This window comes from Antedon mediterranea, chromosome 1 (assembly GCF_964355755.1).
Source record: "Antedon mediterranea chromosome 1, ecAntMedi1.1, whole genome shotgun sequence".
Taxonomy (NCBI): Eukaryota; Metazoa; Echinodermata; class Crinoidea; order Comatulida; family Antedonidae; genus Antedon; species Antedon mediterranea.
In genome coordinates this window covers 1170334-1192086 of record NC_092670.1, presented here as the reverse complement: position 1 = coordinate 1192086, position 21753 = coordinate 1170334, and the positions used below count along the sequence as shown (strand labels likewise).

The 21753-nt window shown below is 34.4% G+C and overlaps 2 protein-coding genes across 2 annotated transcripts; both read left to right on the top strand.

Annotated features, from left to right (window-relative positions):
• The first annotated feature begins 46 nt into the window (after positions 1–46).
• On the top strand, positions 47–15804 carry LOC140052250 (uncharacterized). Its single transcript, XM_072097721.1, has 16 exons — positions 47–420; positions 1886–1970; positions 2873–2951; positions 3597–3878; positions 4234–4287; positions 4409–4688; positions 4923–5431; positions 5532–5640; positions 5733–5892; positions 6129–6243; positions 6573–6590; positions 6863–6883; positions 7377–7436; positions 7698–7758; positions 9346–9363; positions 12215–15804. The coding sequence occupies exons 1-16, from the start codon at positions 369–371 to the stop codon at positions 12334–12336; spliced, it is 2025 nt and encodes a 674-aa protein (XP_071953822.1). The 5' UTR covers positions 47–368; the 3' UTR covers positions 12337–15804.
• A 2632-nt stretch (positions 15805–18436) lies between these two features.
• On the top strand, positions 18437–21731 carry LOC140052178 (uncharacterized). The gene has a single exon (XM_072097620.1). The coding sequence runs from the start codon at positions 18448–18450 to the stop codon at positions 21043–21045; it is 2598 nt and encodes an 865-aa protein (XP_071953721.1). The 5' UTR covers positions 18437–18447; the 3' UTR covers positions 21046–21731.
• The last annotated feature ends 22 nt before the right edge of the window (positions 21732–21753 follow it).

Genomic DNA, 21753 nt, shown 5'->3' with positions numbered 1-21753 from the left:
GAACCGGTCACCGCAGACAAAAAGTAATAACAAAGGTCAAGTTATTGTACGCCATCGCCGCCCCGACGAGTTTACCAAACCTTTTGGCCTTGTCTGTTTACACAGTTATATATGTTACATAACTGCTTTAGTGTTAAAATATTGACGAAAAATAATTTTAAAATAGGTCAACGTTTTCAGTGTTGCAGAAACGTAATATCTTTTTTTATTTCCTGCTTAAAGCTAGGCCTACTCGGCTAGGCTGAAGAAAACTTGCTTCACCACCCAACCACCGCGGGAACGGTTGCGTTGTGCTGGTCACTTGATTGACGGACGAGTTTGTCGCTACATTTTTTCAAAAACAAAACACTGTATAATATTACTACAGTATGTCTTTCTTCGCATCGAATCCGTTCAGCTCTCCAGTTGGCCAGAGAATCGGTAGGCCTAACAATTTAATAATTTTTAAATGTTTTTGTTTTAGTTTTGGATTGGCCTTTTAAATTTATTAAAGTATGGACAATGTGCATGTATGAATAATAATATTGACATTTTTTGTCACTCGTTGCTGAGTCATATAAATATAGTAGTAATAAATATTAATAAGCCTATAGAGGAATGAATGTATAGAAATTCAACAAATGGTTTAATTTGTATTTATTCAATTATTAAAAAATGTTTGTATAATGTTAATATTATATTGATATTAAAAATGTGCCCATTGTACTACTACACATAGGCCTAGTGTTAATATGCCCATTGTACTACTACACATAGGCCTAGTGTTAATATGCCCATTGTACTACTACACATGTAGGCCTAGTGTTAATATGCCCATTGTACTACTACACATGTAGGCCTAGTGTTAATATGCCCATTGTACTACTACACATAGGCCTAGTGTTAATATGCCCATTGTACTACTACACATGTAGGCCTAGTGTTAATATGCCCATTGTACTACTACACATAGGCCTAGTGTTAATATGCCCATTGTACTACTACACATAGGCCTAGTGTTAATATGCCCATTGTACTACTACACATGTAGGCCTAGTGTTAATATGCCCATTGTACTACTACACATAGGCCTAGTGTTAATATGCCCATTGTACTACTACACATAGGCCTAGTGTTAATATGCCCATTGTACTACTACACATAGGCCTAGTGTTAATATGCCCATTGTACTACTACACATAGGCCTAGTGTTAATATGCCCATTGTACTACTACACATGTAGGCCTAGTGTTAATATGCCCATTGTACTACTACACATGTAGGCCTAGTGTTAATATGCCCATTGTACTACTACACATAGGCCTAGTGTTAATATGCCCATTGTACTACTACACATAGGCCTAGGCCTAGTGTTAATATGCCCATTGTACTACTACACATGTAGGCCTAGTGTTAATTTATTCAACATTTGAATATCTATTAAACATTATGTACTATAGTATGATACTCTCTTCTTACTTAGTTTTCTTCTTTATTTGTGATGACATTGAATATCTTACTATTTTAATCGTCCATGTGATGAATTGGTCATTAAATGTGGATTACTGACAAACAAAACATTACTTATAAATATATGGCAACTTCTAAAAAAGTGAGAAAGAACGCCACTGCTTATGACTATTTAGGTGTCGTCATTGAATTCTTTATTTCTTTCTTACAAATCCACAAAACTGAGATAAGAAACTGTAATTGAATTAGTTTCTGATTTCTATTTCAGAAAGTGAATTTTATAAATAAGTTAACTTCACATCATGATACAAATTATGTTATTTTAAATAAATAGACAAACTTACTACAGTAAGTACATTACTAACTATTATAATATACGCCTTGAATATTCTATCGTAAACTTGAATTAAATTTTCCCAATTGTTTTGTTTATCAGAAAAGGCAACAAATGAATCATTGGCATCTGAAGATTGGTCTTTAAGTATAGAAATATGTGATATAATCAATGAATCAGAAGATGCGTAAGTTTTAACACTTTTGAACAATATTTTATTTTTAATCAATATCACACCCTACCACTTATATTATTGAGAAACAAGTTGAAATTCTTATGTAGGTTTTTTAATCTACTTTTTATAAATCTTTATTCTTTTAATTGTTTGTGTGTAAAACAGCAATGCATTATCTGAATTAGTTCTATGCCAATTACCATTTTCGACTGTGACATATTAGAGCAGTGAAAGATCCATGATTTAAAAAAAAAAAATATAATGTTCTACATTAACGAGATGTGCAATAGATAGACTTATAGACTTAATCAACTTATTCAATTTTATATATTTTATTTGTTGTGTTTAATAGTAGTATGTCCAACATAAAATTTCCAATTTTTATTTTTTTTTATAAATATTGGACATTAAAAGTTATTGAATTTTTGAATTAACCTTTGCATTGTAAAATGTCTGATTACCAAGCATTCAGTAGCATTTACATTTCTTTAATATATACATCATGCTAGTAAGTGGTCACTACCCACTTTCTTGAACATTAAAATTAGCTTACATTACAATAGCTTACTCTCTTTCTTAAATGGTACAATTAGCTTACTCTCTTTCTTAAACGTTACAAATAGCTCAATCTCTTTATAGTACAGTATAATTAGCTTACTCTCTTTCTTAAACGTTACAATTAGCTTACTCTCTTTCTTAAACGTTACAATTAGCTTACTCTCTTTCTTAAACATTACAATTAGCTCACTCTCTTTCTTAAACGTTACAATTAGCTTACTCTCTTTTGTAAACGTTACAATTAGCTTACTCTCTTTTGTAAACGTTACAATTAGCTTACTCTCTTTTGTAAACGTTACAATTAGCTTACTCTCTTTTTTAAACGTTACAATTAGCTTACTCTCTTTTTTAAACAGACATAAGGAGGCAATGAAAGCAATCAAAAAGAAATTGGTTGGCAATAAGAAATGGAAAGAAGTTATGTATACACTTACGGTAAGGCACTGCTTTCTCTTTCAGTATTTTATTATTCAACTTCTGTTTAGTAATAGTCAATATAAACAATTAATTTTTATTATTATCATTACTGTAAATAATCACTGTATATATTTTATAATTAATATATTTTTTCGGTGTAAAAATCACTGTAAATACACTTTATTATTGTTACCAATATAATACCAAAAAAATGTACGATTGATTGAATAAAGTTCACATACAGTATATATAGACTCACATACAGTATATATAGACTCACATACAGTATATATAGACTCACATGATACAAAAGTTCAGCCGTCCTTTTGTCCTCAAGGTTTCTTTTCATGTTCACTCTTCTCTACCTTCTATAAATTCTGAAATTCTCTTAAAAAGACCTTATTATTTTTTGTTATTTATTTATTACTGCTTTTGGACTTAAAAAATATAGATCTTCTTTCATAAATTAGAACAAAAAATAACTTACACAAATAAAAAATAAAAAAATAATGATAAAAAGTTCAGTTCAGTCGCCTCAAATATGTTTTCACTATCTTAATCTATCATTATCATTCTTCAAAGACTAGATTTTTAAATTATGATTGGGCCAGATTGAGGTGTTCCATCTTCAGTTTTTATTCACGACATGACTTTACTTTTCAGTTGTTGGAAACATGTGTTAAAAACTGTGGACATCGATTTCATGTTCTCATCTGCAAGCAAGACTTCATTAAAGAACTCGTCAAAATCATTCAGCCGAGTTCCAACCCGCCGACACTTGTGCAAGAGAAGATCCTCGCGCTCATTCAATCCTGGGCAGATGCTTTCCGTGCGCTTCCAGATTTACAGGGTGTCGTTAAAGTCTATGAGGAATTACGCACTAAAGGAATAGAGTTCCCTGCTACAGATTTAGATACATTGGCTCCGATCATCACCCCTGAAAGAGTAAGTTTGTTCTTAAATAAGAGTTACTTGTATCCTCTATATAAGGTACAGTGTATACAGTGTAGTAGTATTACAGTATAATGCATTATCTCCTAATATTAGTGGGCTTCTTGTCATGATATGAATTCTGAAATTATCTCAATTTATCCTGATATATACTTACCATAATAAGACCCACTTGTATTCTCTATTATGAGTGTACGTATCTGCATCATGCTTTATTAGTATAATTCTTGTCTATCACGATAATTCTGAAATTGTCTCAATTTATCTAGATTTGACCCTAAGGTACAATAATTTCAATGTGCTATTTATCAACACATTTATTGATAGTATGTATATTTGTTTGCTTCAGAGTGTTCCTGAATTAGACCCAGCCGTATCTCGGCCTCCATCTCATAATCGGCAGGTTAGTATCTTCTAACAAAGAATTTATCAATGTAATTTACCAATTAGAGAACTGCCTCTGTCTGTTTAATTTAGCCCTACAAGAAGTTTTAAAATTTCAATGTACTTTTCTTGGTACCTAGGCTCCACAGATGCACCATCATCCATCACCAGTTGTGCCTCCTGCCCAGCTTGCTGAAGGCCCAGTCAATCTCTCACCAGAACAACTGGTTAAAATGCAAAAAGACCTGGAAGTTGTCCAGGGTAATTATCGAGTCTTCTCTGAAATGCTTACAGAGATGACCCCTGGGCAAGAGAACCCTGGGGATTTGGAGCTGTTGCAAGAGTTAAACCGTACATGTCGTTCTATGCAGTCACGTGTTGTGCATCTACTTAATAAAGTTAGCAATGAAGAAGTTACAGGTAAAATTTGTGTTTAGCTAAGAATTATATCTTAGAGTAATCAAAACAAATAAGAAAGTGAGCAACTGCATACCCCAGAGACAGTCTATCAAACATTTAGTATTTATTTTTGAACTGAACAAAACGCCAATGCTGTTTTATCTAAAACATTTTACAAAAAAGTAGCTTATGGCAATGCTGTTTTAAAATATTTTACAAAATAAAGAATACTCACTGGGTATACTTTTCTTACAGGTGAACTTTTAAGGATTAATGATGACTTAAATAATGTTTTTGTACGGTATGACCGATTTGAGCGTTACCGGCAACAGACTCAACCATCAAACGCCCAGTCCCAACAACCAGCAATGACAGGTCTTGGAGCAGTTAATCCTCCAGCCTACCAGGTTTCAGCGTCCTCACCAGCGTACAGAGTTGGTGCTCCACCTGCAAGTGGACCAGGCTATCCCACCAGTGGACCAGGTTACCCAGCCGGTGGACAAGGTTACCCCACTGGTGGACCAGGTTACCCTACTGGTGCACCAGGTTACCCTGCTGGTGGTCCGGGTTACCCTGCTGGTGGTCCGGGTTACCCCACCGGTGGTCCGGGTTACTCCACCGGTGGTCCGGGTTACCCCGCCGGTGGTCCGGGTTACCCCGCCGGTGGTCCGGGTTACCCCGCTGGTGGTGGTGCACCAGCAGCCTCAGTGCCTGCATATGCAAATAATATGACATCACAGAGTCAAGCACCACCTCCTGCTCAGGTAATAGAATCAATTTGTTTGTTTTTGGTAGATTCGTGTAATTTTTAAACTTTAAAAAATAGATATTGTGTCCAATATTTATTGTGTTATAAACTTACAGAACAATTCTTCAGTTGGAACATTAATTAGTTTTGATGATGAGCCTGTTACTCAATCTCAGCCACCAAACCCAGCGGTGGGACAGTTGTCTGAACAATTAGCTGGTTTAGGTGAGTGTGACTCAACTAAATATTTAAACCAAATCGTTGAAATAATGTGATAAAGCTTCTACAATACAAAATATTATTATCATTGTGATTAGGAATGGGTGGCAGTAGTGTAAGCAACACACTGGGCCAGTTACAGACTGCCCCACCGGGCCAGTTACAGACTGCCCCGCCAGCAGCTAATCAAGCCAACACTGATGATTTTGACATGTTTGCCTTAAGTCGACAGACTGCATATCAGGACCCAGTGAGAGGGTGAGTGAGTGGACAACTCTAAAACACTGTGATTAGAGACTACTCCATAAAGTACAATATAAATATGCTATTAAGCGCTTATAAACATTATTATTACTACTGTAGCTCTTTGTTCCCTTAAATATCATAACCGAAACTCTTCATTAACACACAGTGTGAAACTTACTTGCAGACTCCAGATTGTATTTATTGTATCTGTGCATAATATGTTTAGAAATTAACTTATTTATTGATAGTGGTAGCACATACCAAGATAATTCCAACATGGATCAGACTTCAGGAGGCCTAGCCAATGCTATGAACTCTAGGGCAGTAAACCCTTTTTCTACTGAATCGCAAGCCATCAGTAAGGTAAGCTCTTAGTCTAGCATCTGGTTATTAACTACTGTACGTGGGCTAGATTCTATCTGGTAAGTATTTGGCATTGCCTTCCATAAGCTGGTGGAACAGTGAATTAGACCAGGTAAGCAAGTCATTGTAGACCAGGTAAGCAAGTCATTGTAGATTGTATTATTTGTTTTATTTTGAGACATTTAGTTTCTAATCATGATTACTTAAATCATTCATCAATTTTGTGTTTATCCATTTTTTTAATGAAATTTCATTCATTGCATTTTGTTTTATCATTTTTTTTTTCATTTTCTTTTATTCATCCATATTTATCTATTTCATGGTTGCAGCCAGAGACCAATAATGAGGTAAGGAAATATTTACCAATAATATTGCCACAAAATAATAATAAGGCGTTTATTGCATTTGATAATAGTAGTACCTTAAAAGAAATAATATATAATGGGTAGATTGGGAAAATTAAGAACTTATTGAGATAGCAGGCAGTTGCATGTTGTACATTATACCTCTTGGACTATCATGGCAGTTTACATTGCATGTTGTTTTTCATTCATTTTCATTTTTTTATTTTTCTTTATTTCCTTTTTATCCATCCATATTTATCATTTCATGAGTACAGGATAAAGAGGAGCAAGAGGAGGTAAGCACCATTGAGTTCTTTAAATTATTTGTATACTTTATAAATATTTTACTATGTTCTCTTATTGACCTTTTAAATTATTCTAATTTTAAGTTAAACATGAAAAGACACAGCAGCGCTCACAATCTTTATGCTCATAGTAATTGTATTTATAATCCAAGTGCATATGCTTCTTGTTCTGTAATACATAGTAATTGTATTTATAATCCAAGTGCATATGCTTCTTGTTCTGTAATACATAGTAATTGTATTTATAATCCAAGTGCATATGCTTCTTGTTCTGTAATACTAGTAATTGTATTTATAATCCAAGTGCATATGCTTGTTGTTCTGCTGTCATATCATATCAACATCTACTCATAGTAATTGTATTTATAATCCAAGTGCATATGCTTGTTGTTCGGCTGTCATATCATATCAACATCTATGCTTTTTTCAATTCTGTTTTTGTTCCTTTTTTTTATTTCAATTGTTTTTTTGTTTTTTCAAACAGTTGCCAGCTGACTTTAGTCAACTAGAGAACATGGAACAATGGCTTCAGGAAAGTGATTTGGTAAGTAAATGGACCTACAGTATACATAGGTGTAGGCATGAACCTAGAGTATAGGTTTAGGCATGAACCTACAGTATAGGTGTAGGCTTTATTTGAACAAACCCCCCTTCAGCAACAAGAACATTATAAAGTTACAAGTTGTGTATATAAAATACATTCCCTGCTACAATAAAATAAAATAAAATAAATAAATAAATAAATCTCTAAATAATATTGCACAAATGAAGGTTTATCAGTGTGATTGTTTGTTTGTTGTTTCAGAGCAAACCTGTAGACAGCACAGCTGCTGCCAATACAAACCCAGAAGGCATCACAAGCTCAGGTCAGTATCTGCTACCTGCTATTCTAATACAATTTATACTAACATTTTTTCAACTTATTAAATATGACACTACACTCTATACATTTTTCTTTAAAATTATATAACTTCATCTTCAAATATCATAATTCATTTGAATTCAGTTAACTAAAATATCCATAGCATGTATAGACTCTACATAACTCCTCCGCAAGTCGTCCAACAAGTCACTTTTTAATGGCACACCAGGATCATGTGTTGTTACCCATGATGCTAAAATCCAGTCATGTATGACTCAAGTTTACCATAGTTACTCGCATTCATTCATTGAACAAATCGTAAAGCACATTTAGGTAGACTATTTACAAAACTCATAGACACCATCTTCCTATCTATTCTTGTGTAATGTGTAATGATACATTTATTATTAAAATGGACTTGAAATGGATTTTCGATTTTCAAGAAATTCACACATGTTATTTAAATGTATCAAATTAACACAAACCCATACAAATAAAAACAAAATCTATAGTATTTTGAGTGAAAACGAAATTTTAAGATACCATGGAAAATTAGCGAAAATTACTCACGCCATTGCAATATTCTATTTCAACGGCCGTCGGAAGCCTCTATATTCACGACGTCACATATACACACGATGATATCGAGAGCGTGTATGCCGCCCGATAGTCAGTGAATAATCGACGGCCTGGAAAGATACCCGAAGCGTTGACACTAATACTAATTTATTCAATATCTAATGTTGTTGAAATATAGGTCCCTAAAATGTACTTCGTTTGTTCTAAAACCCGAATTTAGAAGACCTACCTCCTAAACCTTTACTAGGCCTAGGCCCTCAATCCAGCGCGCGGAGTCGATCCACCACCCACATCATGCGGCGAGGCTCCGTTTTATGTGCATCCAAGGACCAAAGCAATATCAACAACTTGCAAAATATGAATAAAATTCGTTTTCGAACTGCCTGATTCGTGACAAATAAATTATCATCTCATATTACTAATTTAATTCTGCTAAACTAAAAACTAAAGAAACTAACACATTTTAGCAGTATAAATTACGAACGATATACAAAATACACGAACGGAAAATATGGATACGCATCATTGCGCACGGAGCTGTATCCCGGACAACGTTGCCAGGCCAACTTCGGTATTGCCAGAAAAAAAACGTTGATTTTAAGATTTTAAATCGTCATTTACTCGATGAATAACCGTTTATACGGTAATAATTTTATCTAAAAAAATTCTAAATACATTTCTGCAAATGCACAAGCATTTTTTAGAAAATACTCCATAGATTTCAAGAGTTATAGCCAAAAAACTGCAAATTGTCCATTGGAGGGATAGGAATATATTCGCAAAGTGACGTCACCCGCGAATTTTTTTGGTTTTCAAATGGGGCTTTCCCCAAAAGGGCCAATTTATATTTTGTAACAATATACATTCTAGCAACACCTAATAGCCCCCAAAACATCATTCTAAAATGAAAAAAATCGAAAATCCATTTCAGGTCCATTTTAAACAGATTGACCACAATTGCACCTTCAAATTAATGTTCTACTAATTCATTCTCGTCTACTTCAATATACAGCAGCATCATTTCCACATGGTGAGGAGAACCATTGTTTTGGCCATTGATCACTCATGCATGAACCATGCACTCATGTATTATAGGAATGACATTCTATGTGCTCACACCATTTTACCATTGTGAAATAACTAAGTAAAGTTACAATATAAGTTGCATGGTGAAGAGTAGGTACATTTGGTGGTCCTAATGATGTACTGACAACATATTGACAAAGTACTTCACACAATTGAAGTAATTGCACAAAGATGGCAAAATATAATGTCTGTATGTCTATTTCTTTCATTGTTTCTTTCATTTTTATCATCCATTCACTCATTTGTTTATTAGGTTTCAAGACTTCAATCATTTTCATTGCATTGTGTGTCTTTCTAATTGTGTATACTATTCTTTTTTTATCCTTTTATCCATCATGTTTCAATCATTTTTCAATCATTTATCACATGCTGATACATTCATTTCATTCATATGGTGAAAACAGATACTTTTAATTGAAGCTGTATTATTGCATCTGAATTAGTATTCTTTGTTCCTATACTGTACCTCTGACAGAATGTTCAAACTAAACAGGCCCATAGCCAGCATTTTGTTCCTATACTGTACCTCTGACAGAATGTTCAAACTAAACAGGCCCATAGCCAGCATTTTGTTCCTATACTGTACCTCTGACAGAATGTTAACTAAACAGGCCCATAGCCAGCATTTTGTTCCTATACTGTACCTCTGACAGAATGTTAACTAAACAGGCCCATAGCCAGCATTTTGTTCCTATACTGTACCTCTGACAGAATGTTAACTAAACAGGCCCATAGCCAGCATTTTGTTCCTATACTGTACCTCTGACAGAATGTTCAAACTGAACAGGCCCATAGCCAGCATTTTGTTCCTATACTGTATCTCTGACAGAATGTTCAAACTGAACAGGCCCATAGCCAGCATTTTGTTCCTATACTGTACCTCTGACAGAATGTTAACTAAACAGGCCCATAGCCAGCATTTTGTTCCTATACTGTACCTCTGACAGAATGTTCAAACTAAACAGGCCCATAGCCAGCATTTTGTTCCTATACTGTACCTCTGACAGAATGTTCAAACTAAACAGGCCCATAGCCAGCATTTTGTTCCTATACTGTACCTCTGACAGAATGTTAACTAAACAGGCCCATAGCCAGCATTTTGTTCCTATACTGTATCTCTGACAGAATGTTCAAACTAAACAGGCCCATAGCCAGCATTTTGTTCCTATACTGTATCTCTGACAGAATGTTCAAACTGAACAGGCCCATAGCCAGCATTTTGTTCCTATACTGTACCTCTGACAGAATGTTCAAACTGAACAGGCCCATAGCCAGCATTTTGTTCCTATACTGTACCTCTGACAGAATGTTAACTAAACAGGCCCATAGCCAGCATTTTGTTCCTATACTGTACCTCTGACAGAATGTTAACTAAACAGGCCCATAGCCAGCATTTTGTTCCTATACTGTACCTCTGACAGAATGTTCAAACTGAACAGGCCCATAGCCAGCATTTTGTTCCTATACTGTACCTCTGACAGAATGTTCAAACTGAACAGGCCCATAGCCAGCATTTTGTTCCTATACTGTGCCTCTGACAGAATGTTCAAACTAAACAGGCCCATAGCCAGCATTTTGTTCCTATACTGTACCTCTGACAGAATGTTCAAACTAAACAGGCCCATAGCCAGCATTTTGTTCCTATACTGTACCTCTGACAGAATGTTCAACTAAACAGGCCCATAGCCAGCATTTTGTTCCTATACTGTACCTCTGACAGAATGTTCAAACTGAACAGGCCCATAGCCAGCATTTTGTTCCTATACTGTACCTCTGACAGAATGTTAACTAAAAAGGCCCATAGCCAGCATTTTGTTCCTATACTGTACCTCTGACAGAATGTTAACTAAACAGGCCCATAGCCAGCATTTTGTTCCTATACTGTACCTCTGACAGAATGTTCAAACTGAACAGGCCCATAGCCAGCATTTTGTTCCTATACTGTACCTCTGACAGAATTTTCAAACTGAACAGGTTCATAGCCAGCATTTTGTTCCTATACTGTACCTCTGACAGAATGTTAACTAAACAGGCCCATAGCCAGCATTTTGTTCCTATACTGTACCTCTGACAGAATGTTCAAACTGAACAGGCCCATAGCCAGCATTTTTATACGGCATGGGGTTTTCCTTTCCACAGAAGGGGCAAAAATCATCATGATCGCTGGGCTAGTTTAGGGCGTTTCTTTTTGTACTCTTGAACCTATCTGGCTATGGGCTTGCTGAAATAAAGATGACATTGTATTCACGTTTGTTTGCTTGCTCAGATATAATTTCTTAATGAAGTTCTTTGCCATATGAACATTTTAAAATCTATAAATGACTTCCAATGTTCTAGTTCCTTTTCACTGTGCGTTTACAATTCATATTGTTACTTATTATTACTTTGTTTTTGTACTGTTGGATGATTTGTTGTTTTGTATTGTATTATGCTGTTGTGTTTGATTAAGAAATTCATTTACTGCAGTAACTGCAGTAGAATTACTCAGCTGTTATGAGATATACCATTGGAAATAACTTTTAAATCAGATATTTACAACGATTTTCCCTTTGGAATACCATGATTTAAATCAATTAAACCAAATCAATGCACATAGATTGCAATATAATAATAATAATGAGTTTTATTAACACTTATTACTGCAGTAACTGCTGAGTAGATAAAGATTTTTCCTTTCCTTAATCTGGCTTGTTTTATTCCAAAATATTCATAAAAATTACAATAAAATATTCAGAAAACAAGTACAAAATCATTTAAGAAAGTTTATTTAATTTCATAGTTAATCATTCTTTCAGAGTTTGACAAATTCTTAGAGGAAAGAGCGGCTGCTGGCGACTCGCTTCAGGGGTCAACGGTCAATCGAGGAGGTCGCCAACTCAAGATGGAAGAAACGGAAAACACAATGTTTTCATTATAACCTGTACAAAGAAATTAATATGTAAATTGAAATAGGTTGAAATTCTACTGTAGTTACTGCAGTAACTTAATACTTACTACATTCTTATCAATAATGAAGCAAAGGTTTACTGCAGTAACTTCAGTAGAAAACCTTGTCATGTTATTTTACTTGTATCAAGGTAAATATACAACAAAGTATAGCATATTATATTGAACAAATTTATATAAATGAAGAAAATACATTATTAAATTATGTGTATGTGAAAGTACATTACAATTCTTCTATTTTGCAATTGATGTGCTACCAATGTCTCTGTCATGCGAGTCGTATACTTGCATCATTTTATCGGCATTGCTTGATATGAACTATGACCTTAAATCTGCCAGATGTCTAAACTGCAAATGCATATATATATATATACAGTATATATATATATAGTATATAAAAAACTGTATGTAAAAATGCAACATGCATTGGCCTTTTACATTGGATCATTGATGCCGCATTAATTGCAGAATAAAATTATTGATTTTCAAGCTGAAAAAAAAATAATAAATGAAATTAGTATTTTTTAGTAATTTTTATCTTTTATCAAAATATAGGTTGTGTATTTAATTCTCTTCTCAGAAAATATATGATTTTTGAATATTGCTGTAATATTGCTGTAATATTGCTGTAATATTGTTATTACTGCTGTAAAAATTCAAATAATCAGACATTAGCCTATTGTTTAGTGTATAGAATTATAATGCAGAATGTGTATGTAGTAAAAAAAAGTTTATGATTAAGTTGTTTTGATTATATCAAATATTCTATGAATATCTTTCCTTAGATATAATTATTTTGAAAATATATTCCTTTTAATTACTGTAGTATATTTTTTTTATTGTTAAGTAGTTGTGAAAACTTCCACAAACCTTAATTAAATTATACTGTACAACTACTTTCAAAATATATAATGGAGGTAAAAAATACCTGCATGCTATTATGAATCTGAATACAGAATTGTGTACACCCCATAGAGGTATTGTAGATTGGCTAGAGAGCCAACTCCCATGTTATCGCAGTTCAAAAAGTGATTCACTAGAGTAGAGGAAGTGTAGCTGCGTCAATCGGCCAATCAGCAACACTAGACATACCCCAACGACGCAGTCACACCCCTACGATACGACGCAGTCACACCTCTACGCATGCGTTAAGGGTATCAATGCAACAATATATTCTTATAAATGATTATAGTGGTACACCTACATCACTTGATTTGTTGTACTCCAATGTCTGTATGCTATTAATTTTCACAAGCCATAATTTTGAAGGATTTGCGATTGATTTTAAATTCAGTGGTGGCTATTATTAATATTACTTTAACAATGTAACTAGGTGTTTTGTATTATTTAGAATAATGGTGGTTTGTATATGATATGATAAATGATACATTTTTCAGTTTTATTGTGTATAGATATATTCAAAAATTTGATTTAATATAATTCTCTGTGATTGTAGATATTGTGTTGGCAATGTCTTTAAACTCAAAATTGAACTGTAGAATATTATTATGTAAGCCAATTGTGTTTTTTTAATTCCATAATAAATATCAAAGTTCTGTAGATGCCATTACCTGTAACAGACATATCACTAATTTTAGTCAAATGAGATGTCTCGTTGATATTTTTGATAATTTTTAGGAGGCTTTCTTGTTTGCAAACTTTAGGTCTACTTCGGCTTGTGAAAATCTAACAGTAAAATGGAAAGTTATACAATAATATTACAAGCTTGGGGAGTCAATTTAGCAAGGTGCGATACACCTGGACTGTTTATGAAGATTTGTGTTGTAGTTTTATTAGGCACAAATTGTATAAATGCATACCAACGAAGAACTTATAACACAAGAATCTCCTGTTCGTCCGAAGCGCGTAATAATTTCGGAAAGCATTGTTGGATAGAATAGAGCTAATAAGTGGCGCCATTGGAGGTATATTCAGAGCGTCATTTCGACGACGATCGAGCATTCTCTACTTCTACGGAGCGCCATTTATGCCTTTATTTACTTCCGAATTAGAAATAGTACTACGGTAACTGCTCCAGTGGACCAAATTTAGCACCGGTGGAGCACAGGGATATAAAATAGAAATAAGTCACTAATTTTAATATCTTTTCGTATGTAAATACACTGTGCTCAAGTGGACCCAAATTGGAGCCAGGGGAGCTCAATAATATAAAATAGAAATAAATCACTGAATTTTAATATATTTTCGTATGTTAATACACTGTGCACAAGTGGACCCAATTTGGAGCCAGGAGAGCACAGTGACATAAAATAGAAATAAGTCAATGATTTTTAGTATCTTTTTGTATGTTAATACACTGTGCTCAAGTGGACCCAATTTGGAGGCAGGGGAGCACAGTGATATAAAATAGAAAAAAGTCACTGAATTGTAATATCTTTTCGTATGTTAATACACTGTGCGCAAGTGGACCCAATTTGGAGCCAGTGGAGCACAGTGATATAAAATAGAAAAAAATGTCACTGAATTTTAATATCTTTTCGTATGTTAATATACTGTGCTCACGTGGACCCAATTTGGCGCGCGCGCCCAGTAAGCACACAGTGATATAAAATAGAAAAAAAGTCACTAAATTATAATATCTTTTCGTATTTGAATACACTGTGCTCAAGTGGACCCAATTTGGCAACAATGGGAGCACAGGGAAATAGTCACATACAAAAACATCGAGAAAAAATACTTCTGGAATTAAAAAATATTTCAAACTTGGTATGTATGTTCAATATCGGTTACTCTATCCGTAAACCAAAAGAAAAAATAGTTTCAAGCCACATCAGTGATTTTAATAAAATTACGTTTGCTTAAGATAATACTTACGAAAAAACATACAATTCCGACACATATGTTAAACTCTAATAATGATTTTTACAACAACAAAAAACCGGTTAGGAATTCGATTTTTTCCCTGTAAATTGAGCAACTTAAATTAAAAATATACCAAGAAATATATATTGAAATTAAGGAGTATTTTTTTTTACAAAAGAAATGTTCGTATGTTAATACACTGTGCTCCAGTGGATCCAATTTGGCGCCAATGGAGCACAGGGAAATAGTCAACAAAAATACTTCTGGATTTCAAAAATATTTCAAACTTTGTATAAAAGTTCAATATCGGTTACTCCATCCGTATGCAAAAGAAAAATTAGTTTCAAGCCATATCAGTGATTTTAGTAATTTTCGTTCGTTTAAAATGTATATTTATGATAGAACATAGAATTCCAACACATTTTTTAAACTTTAAATTTTGATCGTCATCAAATTAATAATTGTCCTACACATTTGAAATTTGGTAGTATACGTTCAATAGGTTACTACACGTTCAATATGTTACTACATAATTCATATTTTTAACATGTCTTTTTTTTAATCGCTAAAGTTTAAAAAAATGTTTTGGAATTGTATTCTTTCATAAGTATTTATCTTAGACAAACGCAAGTTATTAAAATCACTAATGTGGCTTGAAACTAATTTTTCTTTTGCATTACGGATGGAGTAACCGATATTGAACTTATATACCAAGTTTGAAATATTTTTGAATTCGATAAATTTTTTTTCTATAAGTTTTTGTATGTGACTATTTCCCTGTGCTCCACTGGCGCCAAATTGGATCCACTGGAGCACAGTGTATTAACATACGAACATTTCTTTTGTAAAAAAAAAATACTCCTTGATTTCAACATATATTTCTTGGTATATTTTTAATTTAAGTTGCTCAATTTACAGGGAAAAAATTGATTTCCTAACCGTTTTTTTTGTTGTCAAAATCATTATTAGAGTTTAACATAATATGTGTCGGAATTGTATGTTTTTTCATAAGTATTATCTTAAGCGAACGCAAGTTATTAAAATCACTGATGTGGCTTGAAACTATTTTTTCTTTTGATTTACGGATGGAGTAACCGATATTGAACATATATACCAAGTTTGAAGTATTTTTTCTCGATGTTTTTGTATGTGACTATTTCCCCGTGCTCCCATTGGTGCCAAATTGGGTCCACTTGAGTACAGTGTATTAACATACGAAAAGATATTAAAATTTAGTGACTTTTTTCTATTTTATATTACTGTGCTCACTGGCGTGCGCGCCAAATTGGGTCCACGTAAGCACAGTGTATTAACATACGAAAAGATATTAAAATTTAGTGACTTATTTCTATTTTATATCACAGTGCTCCCCTGGCTCCAAATCGGGTCCACTTGAGCATAGTGTATATTAAATACGAAAAGATATTAAAATTCAGTGACCGTTTTTCCATTTTATATCACTGTGCTCCACTGGCGCCAAATTGGGTCCACTTGAGCACAGTGTATTAACATACGAAAATATATTAACATTCAATGACTTATTTCTATTTTATATCACTGTGCTCTCTTCCCTGGCGCCAAATTGGGTTCCCTTGAGCACAGTGTATTGACATACGAAAAGATATTAAAATTCAGTGACTTTTTTCTGTTTTATATCACTGTGCTCCACTGGCTCCAAATTGGGTCCACTTGAGCACAGTGTATTAACATACGAAAAGATATTAAAATTCAGTGACTTTTTTCAATTTTATATCACTGTGCTCCCCTGGCTCCAAATTGAGTCCACTTGAGCACAGTGTATAACCATACGAAAAGATATTAAAATTTAGTGACTTATTTCTATTTTATATCACTGTGCTCCACTGGCTCCAAATTGGGTCCACTTGAGCACAGTGTATTAACATACGAAAATATATTAACATTCAGTGACTTCTTTCTATTTTATATCACTGTGCTCTCCTGGCGCCAAATTGGGTCCACTTGAGCACAGTGTATTAACATACGAAAAAATATTAAAATTCAGTGACTTATTTCTATTTTATATCACTGTGCTCCCCTGGCTCCAAATTCGGTCCACTTGAGGACAGTGTATAACATACGAAAAGATATTAAAATTCAGTGACTTATTTTTTATTTTATATCACTGTGCTCCTCACTGGCGCCAAATTGTGTCCACTTGAGCACAGTGTATTAACATACGAAAAGAATATTAAAATTAGTGACTTATTTCTATTTTATATCACTGCGCTCCACTAGTGCTAAATTTGTCCACTGGAGCAGCTACCGTAGTACTATTTCTATTTCGTAAGTAAATAAAGGCATAAATGGCGCTCCGTAGAAGTAGAGAATGCTCGATCGTCGAAATGACGCTCTGAATATACCTCCTGCTCCATGCTGTGAAATGGCGTCGCCCAGTTTGACCTTTTAACCCTGTACTTCCGATACTGTGTTTTGAATGCAAATTGAAGAACAGGAGATTCTTGTGTTATAAGTTCTTTGATACCAATTATTGATTAATTCGTACGCATGTACGCGTGACGCAGATTGTACTTGTGTAGAGAAATTATTAAACCGTATGATTTTTATTTTATAGTTTATGAGTCTTAAAACCGCCGCTGATTCGAAGTTAGACGATTATTGTGTTAACATTTAAAAGCAGTGTTGGTTTACATTTTAAACTGTTATGGGTGCTAATATTACTTGATTTTGGGAAGATGCTGGTATTACATGAAGGCGCTTTAGTGGTTAATAACCTGTAGAAACCAAACAATCGATGTACCACCAAGGATGGATGCTCAACCGTGATAATAAAAGGAAGGAAACTGTTGAACAAACAGATTGGAAACTATTTAATACGACATCACGCGCCTAGAATTGTTTGGAAGTTGAAATTAAGTCAAGTCAAGAATATTAAAGGACAATTTCAATCGAAGAATAGCCTAATGATTACAGATCATATGCGAGTGAAAGATGCACCGTACCGTAACTCTATCCATTGCAAACCATTTTACACAGACGCAGCAAAGTGAGCAGGCCAGATTTAAGTGCCATTCTTGAAATTTGAAGAACGGAAATACGCCAATATACCAGTCGAGAGGCTGGGCCACCGGTAATAAAGTCAAACCTATATTTTGTTAGTGCGTCAACGTCAATTCTTGGTGGTACACACATTAAAAAAAACTGCACGCAGATCGATGCCGCATGAACATTACAGTGTTGCTGGTTTGGAATTCAAAAAGGCCCAACATATCTAAGAAACATGCGTCTAGTAGGCCTACGAATTATTTTATTACTTTTAACTCAACTAGTGATTGTATATACTTACGGACTCAAAAGGAACAAGTGTGAGTTGAATGATGAGAAAAAAAGTATATGTGACTGTAACGATCGTGGTATTGGGAATTGGACGAAGGCACTGAGACGAATGCCCGATGAATGTACCAAAACAACTACATTAGATCTGTCAAACAATAAGGTTTCTACTCTGGAGTCATACTCGGATAGAACAGAAAAATCGTGCTGTTTTTCTGATGACCTAGACGAAGTTATGCCTTCGGGGAAAGATAGTAGGCCTAAACCCGGACCGTTCTTCACTTTGCCTAGGCTAAAATCGATCAACTTGGGAGGAAACCGAATTCAAAAACTTACCAGTTGTATTTTCACTGGCCTAGATGACTTAGAAACTTTAAATTTATCGAATAACAAGATTACAACAATTTGTGATTATAGTTTTAGAAATTCAACTCGGTTAAAGGTACTTTATTTACAAATGAATGACATTAAATATCTCCGTCGTAATCATTTCAAAGGTCTAGAGAAACTTCAATTGTTAAATATTTCAGATAATGGAATAAGGCAGATAGATAGCCGTACATTTGAGGATTTGTCGAATCTCAAAGAACTCTATCTACGTGACAACATTATTTACACACACATGTTGAAATCCATAGATTTTAGCGGATTAGTAGAGCTTCAGACTCTTGACTTATCAAAGAATAGCTTTAGGAAAGTAATTGGTTTAAATGTCATCTCTAGTCTCCTAAAATTAAGACTCGATGAGAATGATATCCGAAAAATTGGTGGTTCGTCGTTTAGAAATTTAAATAAACTACAAATACTAAGTTTAAAGAGGAACGGACTTAAATCTATTAACAATATAGTGGGTAGCGCACAAAATGGCCGCCAATTACGGCAATTAGAGTACTTATATCTATCACAAAACAGAATTAAGAATGTTTCCTCACGTGTCTGGAAAGCGATGTCAAATCTTAAGGAACTTTGGCTGGATTCGAATGAGATTTCAGAGGTACCACCCGGGCTGAACAAACTCACAAATTTACAGAAACTTGTGTTGCGTGATAACAAGATTGTAAGCGTTGATTTTGATATGTTTACACCTCTTAGTAAGTTATCAATTGTTATACTATCGCAAAACATGATACAGGATGTTCTGGTTGGGGATATCTCAGTGACTTCCTCACAGGAAAGTAATTGTACTTTGAATTGCTTTAACAACACGCAAATATTTCCTTCTGTCCGAATAATTTGTTTAGAAGATAACAAACTTCAAACAGTGTCTGGAAGCATGTTGCAGATGTTTCCAAATTTGGAACATCTTTATCTGGCAGGCAATATGTTGAAATGTGATTGTTTTTCCGCACCGTTGAGTCAGTTTATAAAAACTCACCCGAACAAGTGTGGATGCACTGACATTGAGGTCACTATGGATGGTGATGAGTCTTCTATGACGTGTTTATCTACATCCGAAGTTCCATCTCCTGTAATTTGTTCCAACTACTTCAACACAAGTATTGCTGATCTAACTTGTAATGACTATATGGAGTGGTGTTCTGAAGAAGGAAATATCAATAGGGAAATAGTTAGCATTGACAGTTCCAAAACTTCCTTTGAGTTGGACTGTTTTCAACCGTCAAATACTTCGGGTGATAGTATTGCTACTTGCTGGTATTTAGATTCAAAATCTGAAGAGAAACACTATGCTGGTGAACAATTATTTGTAGAGATTGAAGGCGTTTATACATGTCTGGCAATATACAGTAATAAAATGTCTTCGACAATCTACGAAGTTAACTTTCAGCCTGCGAACGTAACAATGAACATGACATCATCGGTGGAAACGTCTTTGGGTGATATTAAAAGCGATGTTGCAGTTGCAGAAACTGCACCAAGTGCGAAAGGCATTCTCTTTGCCGCTACATTGATCATTATTCCGGTACTCATAATTTTAATTATCGGTCTATTGTGCATGTTACGTAATATCACAACAAACAGCAGCTTTTATTCATCAATAATTAACAAATTTAAAGGAAGTGACGAAAGTTTGTACGCAGAAATTGATGATATCCCAATGGCGCTGAAAACTAAAGCGTTGGAAGATCAAACTATGAGAAACATGCAAATCAAAAACACACGTTATACGTCAGACGACACAGATTATTTATCCCCACGTGGTCAGTCTAAGTCTGCGTCAGTACAAAGTTTAGAAAGCACCGTCAACGGATATTTATCTCGTTGTCCTGACAATGCAAACTCTTACCTAACAATTATTGACGATGCCTTATACAACAATCCTTATGAGATATGTGGACAGACACTGCAAGGACTCGCAGCAAGCACGCAGTATTATGAGGAACCATATAATATCAAACCAAAAATCATGCGTATAAAAAGTCTTGATTTTGATGTGTGCGCTATACAAGATGGATGTTCTCAACAATCTGGCTGCAGGGCAGACAGGAAACAAAAGAAACATACAATGATGTGGAATATATTAACTTTACAGAACCCAGACGATGATTTATCAAACAAATATTTAAAGAGGACTTGGACAATGTAATGTACGCCTTACGTGTACTAGAGGAAGGTTGTCATTCTCGTATAATAGTACAATGTAATGTACGCCTTACGTGTACTAGAGGAAGGTTGTCATTCTCCATAATAGTACAATGTAATGTACGCCTTACGTGTACTAGAGGAAGGTTGTCATTCTCCATAATAGTACAATGTAATGTACGCCTTACGTGTATTAGAGGAAGGTTGTCATTCTCCTATAATAGTACAATGTAATGTACGCCTTACGTGTACCTAGAGGAAGGTTGTCATTCTCCTATAATAGTACAATGTAATGTACGCCTTACGTGTACTAGAGGAAGGTTGTCATTCTCCTATAATAGTACAATGTAATGTACGCCTTACGTGTACTAGAGGAAGGTTGTCATTCTCGTATAATAGTACAATGTAATGTACGCCTTACGTGTACTAGAGGAAGGTTGTCATTCTCCTATAATAGTACAATGTAATGTACGCCTTACGTGTACTAGAGGAAGGTTGTCATTCTCCATAATAGTATAATTTTGTTTGTTTTTGACACTTCTATTTTCTCAACAAATCTAGAGTGTATGTAAAAAAAGAAAGTTGTAAAATGCTAACTGTAGTAAATTAAATTCGTGATACACATAAGTCATACATTATCGAATCTATCAACACATTGTCTAGTCCACAATTGCGATGAATTTAAAGTTCATATATATTATCCCTTTCACAC